This window comes from Antennarius striatus, chromosome 4 (genome assembly GCF_040054535.1).
Source record: "Antennarius striatus isolate MH-2024 chromosome 4, ASM4005453v1, whole genome shotgun sequence".
Classification (NCBI taxonomy): Eukaryota; Metazoa; Chordata; class Actinopteri; order Lophiiformes; family Antennariidae; genus Antennarius; species Antennarius striatus.
Window position 1 is genome coordinate 17277230 of NC_090779.1, and position 26955 is coordinate 17304184.

The 26955-nt window shown below is 42.3% G+C and overlaps 1 protein-coding gene across 2 annotated transcripts; it reads right to left on the reverse strand.

Moving 5' to 3' along the window:
- Positions 1 to 673: 673 nt before the first annotated feature.
- LOC137594092 (zinc finger protein 536-like) lies at positions 674 to 24699 on the reverse strand. Of its 2 annotated transcripts, none has more exons than XM_068313339.1 (4): positions 24521 to 24699; positions 12084 to 13888; positions 6250 to 7089; positions 674 to 1056 (listed from the first exon to the last, which is right to left on the reverse strand). In XM_068313339.1, the coding sequence occupies exons 2-4, from the start codon at positions 13687 to 13689 to the stop codon at positions 824 to 826; spliced, it is 2679 nt and encodes an 892-aa protein (XP_068169440.1). In that variant the 5' UTR covers positions 13690 to 13888; positions 24521 to 24699; the 3' UTR covers positions 674 to 823. The 2 variants fall into 2 exon arrangements, with proteins under 2 accessions (XP_068169440.1, XP_068169441.1); XM_068313340.1 differs by having other exon boundaries at positions 24470 to 24699.
- Between the last annotated feature and the right edge of the window lie 2256 nt (positions 24700 to 26955).

The following is a 26955-nucleotide window of genomic DNA, read 5'->3' on the forward strand; positions in this document are numbered from 1 at the left end:
GCACGGGAGGTCGAGGTTGAGATCATGCTGAGATTACCGTATATGACAGTAGAATTACACAACAGCCAAGTTGATTGGGCCTATTTTATACTATACTGGGCAGATCTGATACCTACACACATTGGAGGATTCACTCAATTTTCAGAAAAATTTTAGAGAAGGGGATTTGAGTCTACTATCAATGACTCTCTGCAGTTTTTTCCATTTCCTTGGTTCCCCTTAATTGAGCATTGTTCCAGCACGAGGGGCATGAAGCATAGGAGTTAATGGGCAATAATTATATGTGAGAGAGGCTTTCTCCCTGGAGTGGGATCCAGAACAAATGGAAGCTCTGGTGTGCAACATTCTACTTCATTACATCTGCTGCGATTAAAGCACGAACATCTGGCACCACATCCTGACAGATAGACAAGACTTCTGGACTGGAAGGGAAATTGAGCGATATTTACAAAAATGTAACACAGAGTATTTACTGGATGAAAGAACACACGCTTTGGGCCGGCACGATGCATTCTCCTCATCAGATGAGTGTTGAGCTGATAGATGCATGTAAACACAAGAAAATCATTTGTACATATTCGACAAAATGAAAACAACCAAAGAAAAAAAAAGCTTTCACTTTCACATCACACTGGACTTTATTATTATAATTTAATGCAGCTTCTTTGCTCCAGATAAATACGTACTGTGGCTCTTCAAGTAAACACTGGAATGTACATCAAGGTTGGCTTTTTTTTTTTTTTAAACAATTTCAGTCATTCTAATCGCTTTGACATGAAGCTAAAACAATAATAAGTCTGTGTCTACTGTTGCCATGACAACATCAAGTCCCGCAGAGTGATGTCATGCCGATCTGGTCTGTCCCTGACATATTATCTCCTGTGATGCTCTGAGGCCGTCTGGAGGGCCTCTGCGGCGTGTGTGAACGTCGGAGGCGGCGGTCGGGGTAGAGGCTGTTGTCAAAGGGCTTTCGGTGGACGCAGAGGACGTGGGTCTTCAGGTTCCCCTTCTGGGAGGCGCTATAGGGGCAATAGCGACACTGGAATGGCTTACGAGCTTGGAAAGAAGAAAAAGAAGAAGAAGAAAGCAGAAAAAAACAGACTCAGTACAGATTTGGAATTTGAAGTTCTTCAAGCTTTGCTTTGAATTAACTTAGTTTTCAAATCATAAATCAATGAAACTCAACTCTGATTTTTGAAATAGTTACTACACTAAATAACTCATCAATTCATCATCTGTAAACATCTTTAAACATCATGGGGGGGGCGATGGAGCCTGTCCCATCAGAGGTGGGTTACGAACCAGAACAGCACACCATTTCATCACAGGGCCAACACACAAAAAGATAAACCACCGATGGTGCTCACATTCACACCCACGGGCAATTTAGACTCATCAATTCACCCTCAGCATTTTTATTTGACTGTGGCAAAAAGCTGCAGCACCTGGAGGGAGCCAACTCAGAGAACACGCAAAATCCACACCGAAATGTATGTTTGTAATCTCTGACATTACATAGAATGTATATCAGTATTCTAGACCAGATAGCATCTTATGAAAAGTTTTATTTTGACATAGATTGACTTTTTAGTTGGGTTTTAACAAGATTCCTGTAGCCTTGAAAGTTTAATTTCCTTTGCAGAAAAATAGGATAAAATGTGACACCGGTGTGACCTCATCAGAACAAATGACACTTTCTGATGCATCAACTTTACCAAAAACACTGTGACACATTGTGGGTTTTTATGAGAAAGAAACACACATGCACGCACGCACGCACGCACGCACGCACGCACACACACACACACACACACACACACACACACACACACACACACACACACACACACTTCTCCAGCTGGGTGACGAGGCATGCCAAAACTTCCTCTCTGTCCTCTTTTTCGCGGATGCCTCATAACTCCAATCAAATAATGTGAACCTGACAGAGCACATAGTGTAACGTTAAGATACAAACAACAAAGCATGTGCTTAACGTCTTCCAGATGTTTGTCTGATCTCAGTTATAATCCGTGTGACCAAAGCCTGAGGGCGTCACAGCGATCAAAACAAAAGCTGTACCGCTTGACTCATTTACCTGCACACCTACAGACGTGAGCTATTTTTGAGGTATTACCTCATATAATGACTTTCTCTTTTCCTCTCTGTCTAACACTTCAATGTGTTTCTCTGTGATTCATGGTTACAGTAAACCATTGAGTGCTGATGTCATTTGACATCACTTCCCAAAAACCGAAGGCTGCTTAAGCCTTTTCACCCCACCCTCGCCTCTTCCTCTCTGTTTGCTCCTCATCAGAGCCGAGACAGCTGTAGGCAGCTGAACACTCACTTTCACATCTACATAAAAAGGTGGGGTTTTTTTGGGGAGGGAAAGCGAGAAAACTCACAGAAGGTATGAGCAATAAAAGGTAATGCTCCATCTGTTGGTGTATAATAACCTGATGGCCGTAAAGGACACACATCAATATTCACACAGTGGTGAGAGAGGGGGTAAGGCCTGTCACGTCTGAATCTCATCAGGATGGCACAGAGGCTGTGTGGTGGTGGTGGGGTACTATGATACATCCAGGTTTTAGGATGTTACCAGATTCTACATATCCAATGTGACTCGAGAAACTGAGCATATTTTACTCAATCTTGTGAAAATCTTTTAAATTCACTCAGACACCATGTGAGCGAACCCAGGATCCTATTACACTTTCATAAAGGCGGTTAACAATAAGTCAACAGACCTCGCGTCCCCATTAGTCGCTTTTCTTCCAGTCGCTCCTCGACTCCCTCAGTCTGCTGTTCGTTCTTCCCTCCCGCCAGAGGAGAGGGGAGGTCCAAGAGAGAGCAACCTCCAAATAAGTTCCATTAATCACAAGCCAGAGTCTAATGTAACTAATATTTTACAATTAGAGGAGACAGCAGTGGGCTCTGAGCCATCCATCTCTTCACCACATGATCCTCCATTCATAGGTAGCTCCAGCCACAGCTTCAGATTAGCTATACACTCTCACAGAAATGTATACATGCACACACCCATCCACATTCATACACTTTCTATGCATGCACACACACGGTCGCAGCAACAGACCGGACAGGAAATGAGAGGGGTGGGATGGTGGGGTGGAGAGAGAAAGACTTGAGGAAAAAAAAAATCAGGATGAGTGATTAGTGACTGTATAATACTGACACTGGAATGTATTAAAGGACAACTCCGGTTTATTAAAACTCTTATCTTATGCAATTATGACCTTTATTTCCATCTGTCATGATAAAGGTGCGTTCATTAAAGGGACAACTAAGATGTCGGAACCAAAAATGTGACTACAACGACTCACAGACGGCCGGAAAGTCGAGGACGAGCTAACAGTTTAGCCGGAATGTCTAAAATATGCTCACAACCATATCTGCTGGGATAGGTCAAAGCTGGACCAGGAAATCAATCCATAAACTGTGTGACTTGTTTTTACAAGGACAGTGATTACATTGTCAATCTGATAACATAAATGAGTGAATGAATCTGATTATGTCTGGAAAAAATTGTTTGGAACTTGTGTATTTATGTATATATTTAATAAACCATTTACTTGGGAGTATGAATAGTGGGTGGGAAGGTTGAGGGTTTTCATCTTCCAGACAGAAGGCTTGCTTACAGTTCTTAAGTTAACCTTTTCCTGCTGTAGATTTCTTGCAGAAAGGCATAAATAGAGTAATTTCCCAAAATGCTGACCCCTTTTTAATTATAACTGTGTACTCTTGCCATCTAGTGCTATGGCTGACCTCAGTATATTTATTGTAATATTGACCAAACCACCCGCTGCTGAAAATGAAGTACCAGGTTTGTCCTATTCTTTCTGTATTCTTTGAACAAATATATACAGAAATAAAAAGAAATAATAATAAATAAATAGTCAGAGTTTTGTTTATGCCGAAAAAGTTTGTGTGATATGTTTTTTGGTGTTCAATATTTCGAAATTTTCCTTTTTTTAAATGGGAAATAAAGGTTTAAACTGTGTTCATGTATGTTTACACCTACATGCATGTTTGTGTGTGTGTGTTTTTGAGTGTGGTGAGTGTGTTGTGTGTCACAGGCTGAGATAATGACCATGATGACAGTGGCGGGGCCGATGGGGGCCAGAGAAGCTGAATGGTGACTGATGACACAGGGCTGAGCTCTGATGGCTCACAGACAGTGAGTGATGACTGCACATCCTTCCTGGTGCTCCACCCTTCATTATCTCTATGGGGAGAAGCGAGGCACAAAGGCAGGCCGCGCTGCCCTCTCGCTGCCCTCAAACGACATCTGCTCACGGAGACAGCCACACTACCGCTCCTCTTTCACCTCCCTGTCGCTCCATCTATCTCCATCTATGGTGATCTTTCTCGCTCCTTTTCTCTCTCCTTTTTCTCTCACTTTCTGTCACCCTCTCTGCAGAGGGTATACAGAGGTCAGAGAATGAGATAATGACTCAACCCTTTCACCCTTTCAAATCATGTTGCTATTTCTTTTTTTTTTTCTTTTCGTTAAGGTCCTCTGCTGCTCTTTCATTCCTAATCTTTTCTTTATTGATCTTATATTCACCAGTTCTCATGTATCTGAGAGGCCTGATCTGAAGTCACAGATGAATGTGCCGGTTTAGTTATCTGGTTGAAAGCTGGATAATGGAATAGGCCTCCAGGCTTCCATAGCAGTACATGAGTGAAATAAAAGCAGTCTTAAAGATGTGAAATATGAGTTTGCCCTTGCAGAAAAACGTTTAGAAGCTTTACTGAAAAGTCCAACTGTTCGAATGGTAGATGTCGCCATCTAGTGGAATAATGAGAACATCACAGGGACAAGAGTTGATGCCTTCAACGCCAGGGAGGACTCAGTGAGACTAATGAGGATGCAGACAGGTTCAACCATAGGTCACCATCTGGCCAATTACCACTGCTGGCACATTGGAGCCGACCTGAACTGTCATCACAAACACATCACTTCATGTCCAAACTGCCCAGCAATATGTCACCATGCCACACGACGTGCCATACAGTATGGAGAGGATGGGGGCAACAGGAGACAGCCCCATGACAAAGCCACCTGGTCAGTACTTGCAGACAGGACAGCCTGCCGGGCCACCTGCTTGGTTCAGCGTTAGAGGACGCCCAGTGGAATCTCAATGTCGGCTGCCCATCTCAATGTCCAGTTTGATTGGCGGGGAATTTGTTGTGTCTTTGACGTCTACCAAATTAAAATGGAATCAGTTTTGAATCAAACAAAAAATTCATCAAAGCTCTGGAAAAAAAAAACTACGGTAAAACAGCTTAGAATAACATCACGCAGACAATATCTAAGGTGAAACTGTCCTTTCAGCAAACATCATGTTCCATCACAGACAACAGCTTCTCTCCAAAACGCTCTTTTTAATAAAATTCAAACTAAATTATGCCCAATGAAAGCAAGCAAGAACGGTTTGATAACAGACAGAAGTCGAGGTAGAGGTTGCTTTTTTTTGCCATATTATAATAACCATCTGTACAGTCAAATAGAAAACAGCGTCTTGCCGTTCAAATCATAAAGAAAGAGAACAGATGTTAATCTCTAATGAAGTTGACAGGCACTTTCCTGTCTTTCACATGAACATATTGAGTTTCTGAATAAGAGGGGGATCAGAGAGAAGGTGTATCATGTTGCACTCATAATACATGCATATCAAAAACCCCAGCTGTTGGATTCCCTCTCATGAGAGACAGCATTATTAAATCTGCACTTAGCAAGCACATCACACCAGCACAAGAGCTTAAGCCTCTCCATCAGTGGGCTCCACTGGCTCGGGTGATTTGTAACCTATCACACAAGGAGATTATATCATCTCTTAAAGTGTAGGTAATCAGTGCCAAACACCTGTGTCTTCTTTAGGCCTTTATTTGAGATCAGAGATGGGATCTGGCAAGATGAAAAAAACTAAAGTGCAATAAGTATAAGTGGAATGTGTTGATTGTGAGAGCTGTGATGTATTCGTATGTTCTTGACGTATTCTGTACAAAGGTAGGAGCTGAGGAGGTTAAGATTTTTTTTTTGTATGGCTGCATCCTTGAGAGTGACATTGTCATGAACAGTATGTATCCTCCAGCTTCTTGGTAACAGCAGTGGTTTTAATAAATAAAAAATACAGCACTTGACCACTAGGTGGCAGTAGATACTTGCATATGTGTGGCAGCCACATACTGTATAGCATTTATGATAAATAAGTGGAGGCTCACCTGATGCAGCATCTTTCTCCATGTCCCCGCCGCCATCCACACTGGCTTTGTGTACCCCGCCAGGTGCGCCACTCAGGTTCCCCTTAGATCTGAGAAAGGAGAGCAGGCTGCTTTGATGCTGGAACTGATCAGACTGTCCTGGAGTCAAGTTCTCCAAGGAAGAAATGGGAGATTCGGCCACAGCTCTGCCCCAAGGTTTGGCTTTGCCCTGCTTCTTCTCACCAGGATCCTGGAAGTCAGTGTCAGACTGAACCAGCTCATCTGGCTTGAGGACACCATCGTGCCCCGAGGAGCCTGCATTCTGTGTGGACATGTCATCTTTTGTTCCCTGCTCCAAAAGGTCACACTGATATGCATGCGTTATACTAAGTTCAGATGCTGCATTAGAGTAACTTTGTAGGGTAATGGAGGATGACAATCCGTTAAAAATACCAGACATCTGTACCAGTACAGCAGCAGAATTGTCCGACTGAGACATGACGGACTCTGGTCTGACAGACAAATCTAAAGGCTCATACTGAGACTTCCTGGTTTGAGAAGATGAAGAGCCATCTACACCTGCATCCTCATCAGTAAGCTCTGACTGCTTGTTTAAGAGCAGTGCATTTTCAGAGCAGGTTTCCAGACCAAAGAGGTGACCGGTCCAGTCTTCCCTTGATTTGGGTCTGAGTTTGGGGTTTGGGTTTGGGCTGAGGCTGCTGCTGGTGGGCTGCAGTGGAGAAGAAAGCTCCCTGTTGCTTTGCCAGTGGGGGAAGTGGTAGCGATCCAGATGGAAGCCGAGGGAGGCCGTCTGCGCAGCGGAGTACTCACTGGAGAGTGGACACCTGTAGAAATTCTCACCTAACACAGCAAAAACATAATAAACCCAAATCAAATTAGGAAACTGCGTATATGAGACATATTGTGCATTTGTTTTCTAAGACAAGTATGAGCAAAACCGCTGTTGTCTAAACATGAAAAATGTTGCAATCCCACATCAGGCTGAGTTGAATGATTTAAGCACTGCCCTGCAGTAAATCAAGCTTGTAATCAGCTTTCAGCTCCAGTGATCCATCATTTTACAGTATGGACGCCACCACCACGAGCAATAAATACACCCAAAGATGTTGAAACCAAACAAGATTCTACCAGAAATAATAAACAGGGAAATTTAAAACAACTAGAATCAGGCAGATGTCGCAGACAAGAACCTCATTCCATCAAAACCAGTAAGTGGGTTTCCCAGTCAAAAATAAGTCCAACATGTAAGCTGTTCTGATTAACACTCCCATGCATAGTAATTTTTTTTATTTTTTTTTACTATTTAAAAAATGGCGTGCTGGAACCATTATTCAAAAAGTAGAAAGTGTATTATTGTGGAAAATGACAGAGGGTAATCTTTCTCCTTTTAGCCAGTGAAAAATGTCCCTCTAGAAACGAGTTTAGATCCCACTCACCATAACTTTTAATTAAAGGTAATTTAAATGCCTTCTTCCTTCTGTTTACCTACAGTTTAATCCTAATAGCCATCACAGAAGATCCCTCCAGGGTTAAACACACTCACTGTGACCATTTTGAGTTAGTGATTGTCTGAGACCTCAGCCTTGCGCTGTCTTTAAACAGCCCAGCTGTTTCTCTGCCATTCCAATTACAGTAAAAGTCATCCGGCGCCATTAAGCCACAAATATTGGCAGTTTATTGCCCAACACTCTCCTGGCATTTGAAGGTCAGTTCATACATTATACTGTGTCTTTTAGGGATGCGTCTGGGATAGAGAGATAAACCCACCACCATTAATTTAATTCTATGCATATTGATGCCTTATTGTTCTTCTTTAATGGACTAATATCTGAGTTACAACAGAGATTCATCCCTGCCAGAGAAATATCAATTTCATACACCTCAATATCTGACCCTGAGGAAATTCTCAGAGGTAAATCTACATCTAATGATCTGTAGTTGTTACTTTACTTTGTTTCCAACTTTAATAGAAAAATCATTTCTGCGTTCTGAATGGTTGCAAAAAGATGGCTCTTTTTTACCATTTCAAAAGTACAGAACTGTAAAATTGCATCTATACATCAAACAAATAGAGGAGAACCTAACAAAGTTGAAAAATTATTGATGGAATAGCACATCCATGTCCTTGATCTGAATGGATGTCATCCTGACTTGTGCTGCATGTGTTTTTTGCGTGTACACCGTATTCAGTACGTTTGATTCCATCTCTGCAGTGAATGTGTATGTCAACGTGTATGGGCGTGAAAGAGCGGGAAAGACACTTCAACAGTGCCACACCCCACTCTCCAGTAACAGTAAAAAAAAAAAAAAATCCAAAGAGCTTAATGGAAGTCTTTCAAACAGGCCATATATCTCAATTATTCCATGATTTAAATTATGACGATATTACCGGCCAGCTTCTAATAAAGACAACACACACATCCGACCTCATCCTTCAGTGTGGACCTTCTTCAACCTATTTGACAGCCTATATGAGAGCGGTAAAGCAACACAAAGACTGAAGGCTGCTTTTTTTTTCTCCTCCTTTGGACGAGTGCCATCTTTGTGATTGCCTGGTTCATGCTAACTTAATCAGTTTAAGATTTACTTACACTGCTGAGGCTCACATTATGTGAGGGGAGTAATTTTAGAGCTTAGATTTATCAACCAAAACTCCAATTACTGCATCATTACAAACCCCAGCCTCTCTCACCTAACACAAAACATCTAATGAAGTGATGCATATGAGTTATCCACCCCTTACTGGATGTGCACAGCGGATAGAAAAGGTAAATAAATATTTAAAAAAATACCCCGAGTGAGCTGTGTCTATGGAAAAGGCATGCAGCTGGGTTTGGACAAGTGATTCATTTCATATGGAAATAGGCTGTAAAATTTACAACCATACATCACTGTCAACGCAATCGCACATTATGCTTACATAGGCCTTTGGCATTTATATTGTAGATTTCAAACTCTGTATACCGTGGGCATTTGGCTCTTTCTATACATGCAATCAAGCACCTGAAATGCAAAACAGAGATTTGTGGTGGATGGTTCAGTTTAAGATGAAACAGAGAGAGAGAGAGAGAGAAAGGAAGAGAGAGAGTTACACACAGGACTAGTGAGGAAAACAGGGGCACCAGATGTTCTTTGATGTTTATAATAGCATATATTATTAATATTAATTAGACCACATAGTCAATGACGCATTTGGGATGTTTCCAAGTCAATTAAGCCAAATGGCATTCAGGAGACGGTGGAACAATATTTCAAGGCAGGTGTTCAGAACTCCCTGGGTAAATCATTTTATCTGCATGCTAGGAAAACAAGCATTTTGAGCTTAATTTGAGCCTCATATCTGCAATAATAATTAAAAAGAGGATTAAAAGGCAGAAGTGAAAAGGAGATGGAAAAGCCAACAGGTAATCACTGCTAACAAACCAGTCAGACTGATCTCTCAGAAAGAGCTGAATTTGTTTAAGCACTACACAGGACCAAGACAGATAAGGTTTTATTTAAAAGATACAGTATTTTCACTACAGCCGACCAGAAGAGGCTAATGTGACCACATCAGCTAAGTACAAAAGCCCTCCGTGTCTGGATCTGTTTGTGTGAACATTCACAGTTTTACCAGCTCGGGATTTCAGTTTTTCAGTTTGGTAAAAGAAGAGTAAAAAGAGGGAATAAGGGAGAAAAGCACATGTGAAGACATCATTACATGGTGTCTGCTCATTGACCTTGAGGTTAAGAGTATTGAATGGGACTAATTAATAACTGTCAGAGCATTTTATGTGTGTTCGGCATGTTTTCATTCTGAGCTGGGATCTATCCGGCCCCATGTAGGTCAGGGGCCCAAAGCTTACATCCCTTCATTAGTTCATCATTTCAAGAAGAGCTGTTATTTTTAATCTGTGTTCATGGTTAAAGTGCATTTTCAAATGTGTCCTGATGAGATAGCGGGAGAAGTAATTTGTAGCACATGCTTTCTATTGAAATCATAGCTGTTGGATATTTGCAGTTAAAAATCTAAAACCGGGAATGTATGTGGACACATCAACCAAAGACGCCGTCTCTCACTCTGACAGCCATGACTGTACTATATTTGCTATCCATATTGAGAGCATCAATAACTTCATGACCACCATAGGCTGAGTATGAATAATGCAGCCAGTAATTCTGGACTAATCAATGTTCCTCAAGCTGAACATCTGGCAGTGGTAATTCTTCCTCAGCATCTCCACTCTCCTGAATTAGAAAACACTCAGTCTCTCCCTCTCTCATTCCACGTCCAGCCATCGAGACCGACAGACTTGATCAGTTATATCCCCCCCACCTCCGAAAAAACTTATCCCCGTTATTAAACCCTCATCAAGTGGTGCGTGTTCTCCATATGTGTAGGATTTACCTATCTGTCCCGCAGCAGACCTGTGTGTTGAGCCATGGCCAGCAGCGTGTGATTGTGTTAATTAATCTGTCATTGTGAGCACAGGGAGCAGCTGCAGAGGTCTCTGGGATATATTGTCAGAGCTAAACAATGCGGTGCTAAGCCCCCAGAGTGAGTCTACCATTACACAAGACCAAGAACAGAGAGGAGAGGAGGAGAGGAGAGAGGGAGAGAGAGCCTGCCGGATCCATCATTGACTAAAGCAATGACGCCTGACCTTTACAATGAATTAGTTTCCGTGCTTAATATTGACTGAAATTAGAGTCTGATACTGAATGTGCCATCCCAGAACTGCGGGCACTCAAATCCTCAGCTAGCCGGCTATCATAAATGTTTCTGGGAGTGACACCGTATGGTCTGAGTGATAGGGGAGGAGAGGGAAAGTAAAAACAATAGAGCTCGAATATGATTCTTAAAGAGCAACCGGAATGGGGATTGGCCATAAACTGCCAACATTTACATGTAAATATGCAGATACCAGTATGTGGTACAATATGGAAACAAACAATCTAATGAGATTAGACCCGATCCATTTATCTCTGCTATACGGCCAACATTTAAGAGGATGCCAGCTCAAATCCCACAAGAGAGCATTAGACTGACATGTACAGAACAGCAGAACTGATGATTACCATAGTCATGAGCTACAAAGAAGCAGAACATAAGTCTGGATTTATTTCTCTTCTCTTACCAATATTGTTATAGCAGTAATTTAGGCTCATGATAACATGTTAGCAGGATGCCATGACAAGAAAGGCATTTACCCAGAGAGCCGAATCATCCAAATCACCAGGTGGAACAGAAGACTATCAATAAAAATACCAGGTGGTAGATCAAATCATAAAAATCACTGGGTGGTATATATCAAATCATTAAAAACACCAGATGGCATGCATTAACATCTTGTGCCCCCGTAGGCAAGGGGTGGGGATGTGACGGATAAAAAAATAGAGGGTACTAATTATCCCTACAATTCAACATGATGCCATTATCTTTAAAAAGAAGACAAAGTCCTCACGCATGACGGTAATATCTGTGGTGTTGTTGCTGACCCTGCACTTCATGTCCACCTACACTAGTAGGAATAAGTAGGAAGATAGAGGACACAGCTGTCGCACGAAAGAAGGAAACTTAGAGAAAATATTATGAGATGCACGAACTGAATCCTTTTGTTGTGATATTCTAAGCTGTTTTCAGCCAGATAGAGATTATGTATTTGAATTCATGTAATGCCATTAATTACATGTCATTTCAATCTCTATCACATCTCTCCAGTGAACTAGTCTTCTGTAAAATTAAAAGCAAATGCTAAATGTTAAAAAAAAATCTTTCTTTTTTTGCAAATTGCTTTTACTTTCATTTTCCAGCTTGTGCCATCCAAAATGAACTTGACTGATGACCCAGTTACCTGTGGCCGGAGAAGACGACTGTGGTCGAGACTCGAGGGAACCACCAGAGTGAGAGCTCCCCATCTCTGTGGTGATCTCCGTTGGCCCATGATGACTCATTCTGCTCGGGCTAACAGGTCTGCTGATGGCCTTGCTGTCCGAATCACCAAGACAAGCTTTCCCATCATCCACTGGGAGGCATCTGTCAGACAGGTAGGAGGAGCTCTGCTGCTGGTCTTTAGAACTGAACATTTGTTGTTCAACAGGGATCCCCGGTGTCATGATCTGCCATCCTGGGTAGCTGCTGCTGTTAACTGCATCTCTGTTTGAGGACACTTTCTGCAGGTATTCCATGCTGGTGGAGCTTAGCGAAGGGTGGAGATGATTTAAGCCCAACAAAGGTGAGCTTTCTGCTTCTGTCAAAGCGTTTGACGAAACCATTCTCCCCAGCATCTCCCGAACCTTCATGTCCAGGCCTGCCGTGGCAAGTATCTGGTTGTAATCTTGATAATCGGTTTTCTCCGCTGTGAGAAACCTGTTGGGAACACGGGAGATGTACTGCGAGCAGAGGTTGCTCTGATGGTTTTGTGTTGGATTATTCATATTTTCAGAGGAATCATGCTCCCGAGGAAGGTTACGTTTACCTGCCAGCTTATTGAGGTGGACCTTCATGTGGTTCTTGAGGAACCAGGGCTCTTTGAATCGACGACCACAGATTTGACAGCAGTGTTCAAAAGAATCTTTGTGTTTCCTCATGTGACCCTTCAGGAACCAGGCCTGACTAAAGGTCTGACCACACACCTCGCAGGGGAATTCGCCAGTGGGCTTCCTCTTGTCACCGGACCCCACTGCAGTTTTCTGCCCTGCTCCCAAATCAGCAGTTATATGTATTGTCTCAACATGGCCAATAAGATCCTCCTCTTGTGAAGCAGCAAATTCACACAGTGTGCATTTATAGGGTTTGTGCAGGATCCTGATGTGACGCTCAAGCTCCTGCTGCTTTCTGAACTTTCCCTTGCAGAATGAGCAGCGGAAGCCGGTGGGCTGAGGCTGAAGGGGCTCGTCGGTGATCAGAGTCATCTTAGGTGATGTGGATGTATGAGGCTGGATCTCTGCAGAACCACAGTTGGATACGTTTGTTTGTGTCGGGACAATCTGTGAGAGCTGTGGCTTTCGAAGATGGTTTGTATTGGATGATTGTGGTTGGCTAAGATGACCAGCTCGTGTCTGCCTGTCCCTTAGTATAGCCCTCTCCTCAAGTTCATGAAGCAACTTATTCTCTTCTCTAATCCGCCCACGACCTTTACCCAGGATGCCTTGTTTGTGAGTGCGGAGATGAATCTTCAGGTTGCCCTTCTGGGCGGCCCTGTGGTCACAGTATGGGCACTTAAAGGGCTTCTCGCCAGTGTGTGTGCGCATGTGAAGAGAAAGGATGCTGTTGAAACGGAAACGCTTTCCGCACAATGGGCAGGGGTACTTCCTGTTCTTGCGGTTATCATCCTGGTTGGAATTAACTTGGGAGACGATGCTTTGATTGGTGACTCTCAAGAACTGAGAGAGCTCTGCTCGACCATTCATACTACTGAGTATCCTTGCATCCATTATTTGATTGGCCAGAAGCGCCATCTGGATCCTAATGAAAGGGGTAATGAAGCTGTCCTTTCAGGAACTGGATGATGTCACAGTACAATGGCCAGGGGGTGTCTTTGCGGGACAGTTCGAAGGTTATCAGTTTACTGTGCGCTGCCTGTTTGTACTTTTTCACTCAAAACAGGATGTGGATTCATGCTCTTCAGATGAAACGTCTTTTTGTTGTAGCTCAGGCCTAAAGAGAAAAAAGGGGAACATTAAAAGAATTCAAATTTTGTCAAAAACAAGTAAATTATTCCCGGAAAGCTAAGAAAAGGTTAGTAAAATGTCAGTGTGGTCATGAGCTGTCAATGAAGTAAACCTGTAGTTTTGCAACAGCTGTACAATACCTGAGATGTACCACAAATAGGTCAGGAAATAGAGCAAAGTAGGTTCTGACTCTCCTCATCCTGTGTTCAATGTGCCTGTGGTTTTACATTATTGTTGGAAACTATAAAAATGCTGATTAAGTGTAACCACAAAGGCTTCCTCAAAAAATAACTTTACTAAAAGAGTGAGGTGAAAATCTTTGTCTTGGTCTCATTTTGCACTGACACACAACACTATGGCAGCACAAACATCAAAGACTGACTGCTTCTACTTCACCTTCCTTTGCATTTCACAAATCTTAAACCACTTAAAAAAAAAGATTAAAGTAAAAGAGTTAAGCTTTTTCAGCAGGTCTGTTGCATATTTGAATAAAACCTTTAGCAGGATAATTATGTCACAGGAGTACTCAGAAAAATAAACAACTTGATTATGCAAAAAATGCAAAGTGAAGTTAAAGAAAGAATATCCTTCACTTCTCCTCTGTCCTCTTCTTCTCCTTTCAGCATTTCCCTTCAGGGGTGCCTCGATCTAACCCTGTCTTCTGCATCCTCTTCTCTCACACTAACTACCTTCATGTCCTCTTTTACTACATCCATAAACCTCTTTGGTCTTCCTTTAGGCCTCCTTCATCGTCTTCAATGCCTTCCTCACTTCATCCGGACTAATTTTTGATACTTCCTGGTCCACAACAGTCACCTCTTCTAGTCTTTGTTCTCTCTCATTTTCCACGTTCATCAAATCTTCAAAGTACTCATTCCATCTTCCCATCACACTACTGGCACCTGTCAATAGACTTCCATCCCTATCCTTAATCACCCTAACCTGTTGCATGTCCTTCCCATCTCTGTCTCTCTGTCTTGCCAACCTGTATAGATCAGTCTCTCCCTCCTTACTGTCCAACCTAGCATACAAGTCATCATAAGCCCCTTGTTTGGCCTTTGCTACCTCTACCTTCACCTTATGCTGCATCTCCCTGTACTCCTGTCTACTCTCCTCAGTCCTCTCAGTGTCCCACTTCTTCTTAGCTAACCTCTTTCTCTGTATACACTCCTGTACCTCCTCATTCCACCACCAAGTCTCCTTATCTACTTTCCTTCCAGATGACACACCAAGTACTCTCTTACCTGTCTCCTTGATCACATTAGCTGTAGTTGTCCAGTCCTCTGGAAGCACCTCCTGACCACCCAGAGCCTGTCTTAACTCCTTCCTGAAAGTCATGCAACACTCTTCCTTTTTCAGCTTCCACCATTTTGTCCTCTGCTCTGCCTTTGTCCTCTTCATCTTCCTCACCACCAGAGTCATCCTACACACCACCATCCTGTGCTGTTTGGCTACACTCTCACCTGCCACTACTTTGCAGTCACTGATCTCCTTCAGATTACACCATCTACACAAGATGTAGTCTACCTGTGTGCTCCTACCGCCACTCTTATAGGTCACCATATGTTCCTGCCTCTTGTGGAAGAAAGAGGCATCACTTCTGTTTCCTGCACCAACATGTTCATTGAAGTCTGCACCAATGACAACCCTCTCAATTTTAGGTATGCTCTGCTTCACTTCATCAAAGTCCAACCAGAATTTCTCCTTCTCCTCCAGCTCACATCCTACCTGTGGAGCATACCCACTAACAACATTGAACATCACCTTCGATTTCTAGCTTCAGACTCATCACTCTATCTGACACTCTTTTTACCTCCAGGACATTCCTAACAAACTCCTCCTTCCAGATAACTCTTACTCCATTTCTCTTCCTATCAACACCATGATAGAACAACTTGAACCCTGGTCCTTAACTTCTAGCCTTGCTACCTTTCCACCTGATCTCCTGGACACACAGTATGTCTACCTTCCTGCATCATGTCAACTACCTCTCTACCTCTTCCTGTCATAGTTCCAACATTCAACGTCCCTACTCTCAGTCCAATACTCTTGGGGTACCTCTTCTCTCTTCCTACAAACACATTTTCCTCCTTTCCTTCTTCGACCAACAGTAATCCAATTTCCACTGGCACCCTGTAGGTGAACAGTACCATTGGTGGTCATTGTTAACCCGGACTTCGACCGATCCGATATGGAAGTCTTAGATTTGATTCGCATGTTTGATTTGGCAAAAGTTTTACATCAGATGCCCTTCCTGACACAACCCTCTGTATTTATCCGGGCTTGAGACCGGCACCATAAGACACTGGCTTGTGCCCTCTTGCAGCTACATTACTTCTCCCCTGTCCAGCTCCCCCTTTTTTGAATCAAATGTAGCAGCAAAACAAAGCTTCAAATTCACATCATGCTGCACTGGTAGAGGTCACATAGGCGAGCCACGCAGCACCAAAGGGCACAGAACAAAGCCTGCACTGTCCACACTGAATTAACACAGGCTTACATCATCCTGGGCTGCAACACAGTCAGTCAGGAAAATGATGTACACAAAAACACATAGTTGAAGAGAGGCAACAGTGGCTGGTGAGCCTGCTCTCAGTAGCACATCAATCAATGTGTGACTATGTGTTGCTGATCATATCTGACAAGAAAAAGTAGCATGCTGAAATTAGTATTCCTCACCAGCAGAGTCAAAACTTTCAAGTATTACGGTCACTTAAACTATTATTGCATTTGCCTGTGTTGTCAGTGTAGCCTTAGGTGTGTGATATAGTGAATATGTGTGTCTGCCCACAATTACGAATGATTGATCATCCTAAACTTTACATGTGTGTGTGTCTACTGCATTTTAGTCAACTGCTTTGGATTTTTTTTACTGAAAAATGAACGTGTGTATTCCTGTCTTATACAGGAATGCACACGTTCTCATGATGCATGAGAGAGACATGTAATAAGAGAGAAAATTAAATTTAGCATTATCTGAAATAATGTGACTAAATGCATCATGAACAATCATGAAATATTCAGGATCTCCTGCCATGGGTGAAAAAAAACACAAAAGTGATTGAACTTGTTTCTTTTAATAATAATTTAATAATGATAATCATTAAAATTCTTGGCAAAAAAAGGCTTATTTTCAAAATATAGTGCCCAAATTCCCTTTATATCAAAAGGCATCTCCCCAATGCATGGAAGATGTGTACTGTACATAAATCTTTGAGAGAAAAAAACTACTTTTTTAGTTATGACCCAAAACAAACACAAAAAAGGGGCCAGTAATTGGCTGTTACATTTTTAAAAGTGTTAAAAATGTGAATAGTAGCTGGGATCTTTTCCTGAAAACAAAACCTACCAGCAGAATGAAAGACCAAATATCCCCAAATAGCAAAGGGCACCATTTTAGAACCTGATTGTTGTGTGTTGAAAGATTTATGAAAAAATATGAAGCAGTTTTCGAATGATGCTCCAAAGAACATAATGTTACAGACACAATTATGGACAGAACTCCTTCACACGTTTGTGGCGGGGACAATAAAATGTCTGACATGGAGTCAGACCCACCTGCTGCTCTTGCTGCTTCCTAAAGTCCATACCTGCTCATTTTGCACACAAAAACACACACGCATGCCTGGTAAGTCAGTAGCCATGCTGGTGTGAGCTGAGATCGATGTCAGGATACAGAGCTCAGCTAATCACATCTGACAGAGTGAGGGAATGATATTAGCATACACAAGACTCCACTTCATATTGGAAGTGGTATTTCTCTGATTAAATAAGCATATCAACAACCTTTAACTGTGCGTGTTGTGTGTGTTGTGATGAGCTGGAATTTAGGAAAAGACAGAGATTGAAGCAGGACTCAAAGCCACCCCGTCTTCTTTCTGTCACTGCGGATTAGAGTGTTTGGGTGCAGATTGAGAGAGAGCTTGATTGTTATTAAGAATCTTGTCTTAGTCCGTGCCTCTTAGGTGTGGCTGCATGGAGATGAACAAGGAGCAGGTGTGATTTATCACAGGCACTAAAAGAGCAAAAAAAATTAAACTAGCCATCAAGGCTGCGCATTCTGGATGATTTTTGATCTGACACCATTAAGCATTGCCACATTTATTTTTACTACATTCCGTGTAAGAACTCTGCAGTATCTAATCTAGAAGAAGGTGGAAGTGCAATCTTTTTATTTTGTGGTTGTGGCATTCTGTCAGCTAGGACGGATGGACAATATTGTAAATCCATAGTGAGGTGACACTGGAATGAAACGCACGACTGCAATTTATAGATCAGAAGAGCATTTTCATATTTCTTTTTAACAGCAGATAAAAAGCATTAATAATTTATGTGGATATTTGAGCTGAAGGCTACAATGAATGCACCACAAACATCTATACAAGCCTCCAACCAAAGCAGTTACAGTAACACATTTAATATAAGCCATCCATCCACACATCAATCAATCCATCCTCTGTAACAGCTTATCCATGCAGGGTCGCAGCTGCAGCCTATCACAGCTGACACTGACTGAGAGGTCTCACCACTGTCTTTGTGGAGAGTGGGAGTAGATATTAGGTGGGTACAGACACTAACAAAGTGTCATTTGTTCATTCATTCATTCATCCATTCATTCATTCCGTCACAGCCTTGATTATATTGTCATGAAACACAAACTCAACTTAAAGGGCTCATGCTGCAGAAAACAATCTGGATCCGCACCTTAACTCAGATCCACCTCAAAATCGAATGCCTTCTTCCCCATTCCAAGTGTCGCCTCTCTGCAAGAATTAGTTGCGATCCTCTCAGAGCTAACGGATATTCTCTGCTAGCTAATAGACTACATGAAACCTGATAGCTCATACAAACAAATGATGCAATGGGATACTTTACACGTATGATAATGTCCCAGATGTGGATAGCGATGTATTTCTACCCTCTTCAAATTCACATCATATGAGATCATGACTTTGAAAATTCCTGGAATTCCAGGGTTTGCAGATGACAACAGTTTTATTCTTCAATGCAGGGTAGGCTTATGTGCCAACAGTAAAGCCCAATGGAATGCATTATACCCCCCTCCCCCTGGATCTCACTTTACCCATGTGCCCACACACTAAATCAGCCTACCAACCAGCCAGTGGACTGCCCTGTCAGAGGATGGGGGGGCAGTACAAGAACGAGTCCAGTGGTAACACAGCTGCCCACCATGACCTGTACAGAAGATAGCAGCTATGTACTCTCTGACAGTCAGATTAATTGAACCCTATAGGAGCTTCTTTGTAGGCCCCCCAAAAGCCTGACGGAGACAGAATAGTCTAACCAGCTCCATTCATTACTGCAGGAGCACAGAGCACAGAAAGAGCACACACAGCACTGACAAACTAGCTCCTTGTGAGTAATAGCTAAAGAAGTCATAAAGGAATACATACACATTTGTTATGAATGCAGTAAATCTATCCCACTCCTTTCACAGCTATCAAAAATCTGGCTTGTGCCCTGTAAAATAAATATGCAGTGCATGCAGCACAGTAGTGATGTTATTCCACGTTTTCACTCAATGTTCATTTTATTTTGCTCTCTCAGTGTTGCATATTAGTGGCATTGAAAGCAGCCATTCTTCCGGCAACCTACTTATTGCTACAGGTTCTAGTCACACTGTTAATCCTTGGTTTTGTTGGTAGTGACCCACTGTGTTTGGTTCTATGTGAGTCAGTGGAAAACAACTCATTCAAATCATACTCTAGTCACAAATGATCTGTAGGAAACATGCAGTAAGTTATCACCTCGACCCACTGTGTGTGACATATTTAAACTTTGTATTCATGAGCTTCTGATGGTTTCAGTGACACACACACACACACACACACACACACACACACACACACACACATAGAAGAGTGCACAGAACACTGTCGTCTCAACTCATCTTCATCATGCACATGCAGAGACACCCACTCCCACACACACACACCCACACACACACACACACACACACACACACACACACACACACACACACACACACACACACACACACACACACTCACGCACTCACACACACACACACACACACACACACGTGCATTAGGAGGTATTTTAAATCACTAATGTGTAAACAGTTGCTCTTGTTTGCACAGACCACCTGTTCTTTTTGGACACAAACAAAGCTTTGGCGTATGACGGGTTGTGGGAACAGTGTGGTGTGCATAGGGGATGCCTTGCACGAGAGAAGCCTATCCACATGGTGTAGGCTGAATCAGATGGTTGGGCCCTGCAGGATGGCAGCCAGCTCCAACATAACTCACACAGATCTCAAAGAATGGAGATTCTTCAGCGAGAAGCATATTGGTGTGTTTCGCTTACTTCAAAAATACAACTTCCGTTGGTGGAAGGACAGCAGGACTGCTGGCTTAAACTCACTATATGATTAAAAGAAAGAAAGAAAGAAGGGAAATCTTTTGATTTAACATCATATTTTTCTTCCTTGTTGCTTAATATCTGCAAAACTGCAGAGATAGAGAGAGAAAAATAAAGCACTTACAGGCACTAAAACAAAAGTCATTAAACAAGTCATCACAAAATCACAGCAGGAGGCTGGTAATGCCACTTACAGTATCTCATTAAGCAATGGCATCTTCAGGAAAAAATTGACAAACAAAGAGCATAATCCAAAGCACATTAACTGGGCTGATAATTCAATGAACTCTCATTTGGCAGCCATCTTGCCCTTGTGTTGGTCTTTTTTTTTCTTCAACAGCAGCAGAACACAGACTCCTCATGAAGTTCCTCTCTTTCTATCTCTCTCTTTCTCTCTCTCTCACACACAGACACACTCACACATATTCTTCCTCTCTATCCCTCACTATCTCCATCTATCCATCTCCTGCGCTCTCTAAAACAACAAAACATCCACCATTAGACAACAGGGTACCAACGTAATTAGAAAATGACTTCCTTTGCAATCCTAGTTAAGTAGTTTACACACTGTAATTACAGGGACAAAATCATCTTTTCATCATTTCACTGATTGAGCTCATCAACCCAGTTGGATCCCAGGACTTTGCTCAGGCAACATCTGGGCTAAGAGAATTAGCCCTTAGTTTAACAGGCCTTCCACAGTGGCAAGTAGCGCAGCATGAACGCCGGACAAGGTTGTGCACGGCTCTCGCTGAGGCCGGATTGGGTTGTGCATATCAGATTGAGTCCCCTATCAAGCAGCCCTTGTGCAACAAAATATTCAATGCTCACTTGCTTCAACACAAAAGGACACAATTCAGGAGGAGTGCAAGGTCACTGCGCAGTAAAGCATCTCCATTTCCCACGCCTCCAAAAATGCCATATCAAACTTTGACTCCCCTTCAGAGCAGCTTCTGTACTTGTGAATTGAAGCATTGAAGATTGACCTTGATGCACAACAACATGTCTTTTCATGGGACACTCTGTTTACTTTGATTCTTTTTGCGCACTGAGCCTTGATTTTCTAACAAACACATGTGGTCCCGGAGTTTGAAGGTGAAGTGCTTTCGTTCATCTCTGTCCTGTGGAAGGGCTCTGACTCTGTGTGTTGGCAACAGAGGCAAGTGTTTAATGTGGCAGCTGTTAGCCTCGTGGATTTTCACTAATCACTCTCTCCTGATTACTCTGATGAGTGTATGATGCTCTTAAATAATCAACCCACAATGAAAAAAAAAGAAAAATAATTATCATCATCTCCCTAAGTAGTGCAGCTGCACCCGCCTGCAATAATTACAACTAGAACAGGGCGCCTTCTCTCGTCACTTACAACCACTTATTATTAACGGTAACGCTAATTGGTGCAGCGGTAGGCGACAATACTTCATGGAGTTCATCATAAAAAGCCAAACCTTGAAAGTTATGGCACGTTGGAGGTCTTAAAGCCAAGGTGCAATACTAAACATTGGATGCTAAGACACACCAATAAGCTGAGCCAGGGGAGTAGTAGACATCCTATCAGTAGCGCCATGGTTGCCTCGCTGCTTTGCCCTCACTCCACCCTTCCCCCATTCCTGGTATCAGCCTGGCAGACACAATTAACATTTTCATAAAAACAATTCCCTGCCTCCAATAGTCCAATGTAATTTGTTTTCCATCTCTGTTCATTAATCATTGTTTAAATCGGTGAGCCATCCCCTCCACTCTGCCATCTGCACTCAGCTGTGCTACAGATATGACACCTTCCTCCTTAATGGGAGCTGACAGCCAGGAGAGGAGGCCTGTGGAAAATAGCTTCCTGCATGTGCACTTCCACCCCACATACTGCCAGCAGGTGAGAGCGGGGTATTTAACGGGTTCTGATTAATCGCAAAAGCAAACAACATTACACTCAATATCATGCAGCATGCAATGGCGTAGAATATACCCAAAGAGCAGAACAGTACACAAAGAGTGCAAACCCACAGTGGGTACAGAAATGGCACTAGAACTTTTGCAGACATGCTTTATAACAATGGAAACACATTCCACATTTTGTCGAAGTTGTCGACTGTTTTTTTTCTTCCTCTAGTTAAATTAGTGCAGTGTTCCGACAATATGCTATTGTTTTCCTGGAATTGGGAGCAAGGTTATTAATTATTCACTGTTGTGTTCTCATATGAGGGGGTTATGCTTTTCACTGTATTGCCTCATAGCTCAAATACTTAGGGCCATGGTACTTGGGCAAATTTCACGAGGCAACATCAGTGAGATATTATTATCACAAAGCAGACACTTTAGGAGTTTTTAAAAGTTTCCTGAAGAGTTGCACAGGTTCAGATTTTCTCCGTTGACATTTGAAAGTTCTAGGATTTCCTGTGGTCAGCATGTGAAAGATAAATAACTTTTGCTTGAATTTGATTCTTTTTCTAGTAAGCCCCCTTTAGGCGTAAATCTAGGTTAGCTTATGGGCTTTGTTGTGAGGTTGGGAATGGGAAAGAGCTCCTACACAATACGATGGATGAGAGGGTGCCAAAAAATTCATCTGGCCTGTTGATTTCAGTGTGGATTACTGATATTCAAATCATGTGCCTGGTGTTCAAACAAGTGCCTCTATCAGGGGAGAAAGTTGCCAAGCAGAGCTTTATTGTGTAAGCTGCATGACTTTACAGCAACATAATGAAAAAATGTCTGCGGTGCCACACTAAATACAGTTTCATCCACCCACTGTCCCTCCACGTTAATTTCCACGCAGTTGTTAACTCCACTGAAAAGATTATGTTTTCACCTGTGTCCTTTTGTTTCTGGCTTGTCAACAGGATTACACAAAACCTAAAGGATGATTTTACCATGAAACTTGATTTTAGGATAGGTCCCTCGACATTCCCTTTAATTTCTCTAGAAATGAAGCGTGGGCTCGTTGGGGATTGGTATCTAAGATTGTGAGTGACATAGTGCAGATCTAAATAAATATCTGGATCTATTGTATTTTAATGTTTGACTGTTATAAATTCAGTAGCCTTTAACTGTGGTTGCAGGACGGTGAGTTTGATTTTGGATGGTTTGACGGATTCAAAGGCGACTGTCGGGCCTTGGTGGAGGAATGCGTTCTACTGAGTGCTATTCTAATTAATCATGATATTTCAAATATCCCTCCAGGGTCCAAAAAAACATTGACTCTTACATTTAAGAAAGATAGTGTCACCAGAATGCACCTGCCCTAATTTTTCATCAGGAACTGTGTCACAGTGTGCATTACACACACAAAAAAAAAAAAACACACAAAAAACCCTCAAACAAGCACACTAACTCTTTTTGGGGTGTTTCATACAAGGACAACAGCAGCATCAGTAAATGATGTGTATATTCAAAGCTGAATATTTCATGTTGATTGATCGCACTGACTGCCACCCACCTGCTCCTCCTCCTGTCCCACCGGAGCTGGCATGAGGAGAATTCAGTAATTGAGAAGAGCAGATCATGGTCTCTCTTTGCTCACACATGACAGATGGGGCATCATCGCTTCAAAGGAGAGCATTTGGAAACAGGAGGGGGGAGGGGGGGGGCAGAGGGTAGGGTGGTTTTGAAAGTGGCTGTGCCACTCTGTACAGGTAACAGTAAAAACACAGTAATTCTGTAGTTTCTGAAGAAACTCATAGAGACATTAAAGGTGCGACTTCCAGCCTTTACGCACGATGCAACTGATGTTAGGTCAGTCAGTGTATTTAAAACATGCGGGAACACCTTCAATCACTGTCACACACAAGCACACAACTTCATTAGCTCTAATTGTGCCTGATGTTTGTGGTACTTTCCGTTTTGTTTATGAATGTAACGATACATTAATGAAGAATAAAAAGGCAAATTTAAGAGATTAATATATTGCGATGAGCTACTGTAGAAGATCGCTTTGAAAAAATTATCACACGCATACATGTCACAAGCAGAAATAAAGACCCAGCAAAAACACACACAATCCCTGTCGTCTATTCATCTGAGGGACTTTTTTGCCAAAATGAAGTCCTCATCTGTCAGCCCTTTCAGCCATTACTTCTTCTTTCTTTTCTTTTTTTTTTAACTCCCGGAGAAAAGAAAATCCAACAGTTGCGGCTGTGAAACAGAACCCGACTCGTTAGAAACTTAAACTCACTTCTTACAACTGACTGGAGTGATCTTCAGGTGAGGCAGGGATGTCTCTTACCTGGACGAAGCCGATCCGTGGCGCTGCGTCGGACAGGAGGTGACAGCACAGAGTGATGCTCTGCTGGATGACGGACCGCTGACTGACGGATCGTTCGCTCCGCACGTTTTCAACAGACGCCCATTGCGCACAGTCGGACCCACATTTTCCTCTTGTGCTGCCGTTTCACCACCTGCATCTGCGGATCAGCGGCAGTGAGCTTTTCTCTGTATTTCCAGTTGAGGAAAGAGATAATAAAATCTCTTTTTTTTTCTTTTTTTTTTTTAATTATTACTCGGGATACTTCGACATGTCCCGAAGCATGTCTCCCTCATCTGGCCACTGGTGTGTACGCCGTGCGTAAAATGTGCACTGCCGAGACTCCAACCCCATCTACCCCACCACCACCAACACCACCACCTCCATCGAAATCCTTGCATTTGGAAGTATAATGGGCTGTTATACATGTCAGATTTGGTTGGGTGATTATCTAAAAGAGTCGTGCTTTAATATCCTTTGACAACTTATGTTGGCGCAAGATTGATTCTTATCTTGATTTTTCAAACGCGGGGGGGGGGGGAGTGAATACTTTTTCAACATATTGTGTTCTCCCCTACGCTTCTTGTTTTATGCGCTGGTATATTATGTGAGGGCTGAGAAGATGCCAATGATTCCGAATTTCAGACAGTAAATGTCTCCATGGAGCTGGATTTGACCGTCTATAACATTTTTACAACCATTCTGACCTTCACTCTGTAGATTTTCCTCCGAGAAAGTGTGGAAGACCTTGATTGCTTATAATAAGTGAATGCATCGCAAATTTTTTACTCGGATAAACACTAAGACATAATCATATTTTGAAGGATAAAACATCACAAAAGATACCAAAGCAGCCGCAGGTCCTTCAATCTGAATGTGCGGTGAAAATTTACTTATATTAACATATTGGGAAAAGTGCTTTTATATGCGTCATGTCATGTTATATTTACTCATGACAGGTTCACGTACCAGTAGGGTTTTAGAGTAGTATACCTATTTTCATGGATAATCCACATATGGTTTATGCTGAAGCTGCATGAAATTTTCATTAAATGTTCAAAATACAGGGTAATGAAGCCAATTCATATATTTCAGAGTCACGGATTTTGTCTGACCAATATCTGAAAAAAAAAAAAATTCAAATTACCACCGGACAGCGGTTCTCACGTTCCAATCAGAAAGGAGTGTGTGTGCATCCACACCCTCCACATCCACACCCTCCACATCCACACCCTCCACATCCACACCCTCTCACCTGTCTGCGTCGGTTTCCTCAAACAAGTTAACGGGAGACTCTGTTAAATCGTAGGTGTGTATTCAGTACTGTATAAGAGTCTGCAAATTATCAGCTGTGAAAAATAGAGACATGACTCTAAGACAACTAAAGACAGCAAACTCACCCCTGACAACCTCATCTAATCTAATAATCTAATAATTTAAGGTCTTCTAATGGCTATATTATTTTTATCACATCTAAAAGATTTTTTTTAAAATCACTGTTGGTTAGGAAAAGCTGAATATAAAAGAGAAAAAGAAATTTAAGTGTTATTTAGATTTAGTTTGATGTGAGTAAATTTAGAAGGGAACCAGCAGTGTGAGGATCAGAGTGTCATGAAGCTGCAGAGTTGCTACATCACTCTCAATCACCTGAGTATTTGTTTCCCTCCTGTGAATTCCACCTGATATTCATTAGTAGGATGAACAGAATGACAAAACAGTTCGCTAATAGACCATGTGTGTAAATGATGCAGGTAGAAGACACTTTCGTGACTGACTCTTCAACTTTTGAGTGTTCAAATAGAAGTGTGGAAGAAATGCTGAGATGCTTGCTGTTTAATCCGTTCCTCTAAGAGTTGGAGCTAAGTGCAACTCTTCCTCTCCCCTCTCAGGCCCGGACACCTGTCTGGAAAACAATACCTGCTTGAATCCTTCATCACACAACTCTCCCAATCCCTCTTAATCCCTGAAATGTAGATCTTGTGTCCGTTCCGTCCCGTTACGCAGTTTGTAGGTTTCAACTCTTTGTAAAGGTATGCTGTGTTCCAGAATATACCTTCACAGCTTAACCTACATAAATCCATTGATCCATGTCTCACCGACACAACGCTAGCATGTTAAGCGATGCTTAATCTGTCTCGTGGTACCTGGATTTTCATATTGGAGGAATAATCCTGATGAAGAGGAGGGGGTGTGGGGGAGAGAGTCACCTCAGGACCTGTTTAAAAGCTTCTTACCAGAGACCTGCACTCCCACCATTTAACTAAAAGGGGAGTGATAGCCTTTCAACTCACAAGCTGCAACTTTAATTACATCCTGCTTCAAAGCGGTGATGTATTGTAATTGTGTTCGCGTGTCCGTCCGTTCGTTCGTTAGTCCACCAAATATCTTCGCAACCGTTACAGACAGAAAGATGAAAC

Coding starts and splice junctions, on each gene's coding strand:
- LOC137594092 (XM_068313339.1), bottom strand. CDS start 13,689: ATGGCGCTTCTGGCCAATCAAATAATGGATGCAAGGATACTCAGTAGT. Junction 7,090..12,083: donor GTCGTCTTCTCCGGCCACAG/GTAACTGGGTCA, acceptor TTGCTGTGTTAG/GTGAGAATTTCTACAGGTGT. Junction 1,057..6,249: donor GGAGAAAGATGCTGCATCAG/GTGAGCCTCCAC, acceptor CTTCTTTCCAAG/CTCGTAAGCCATTCCAGTGT.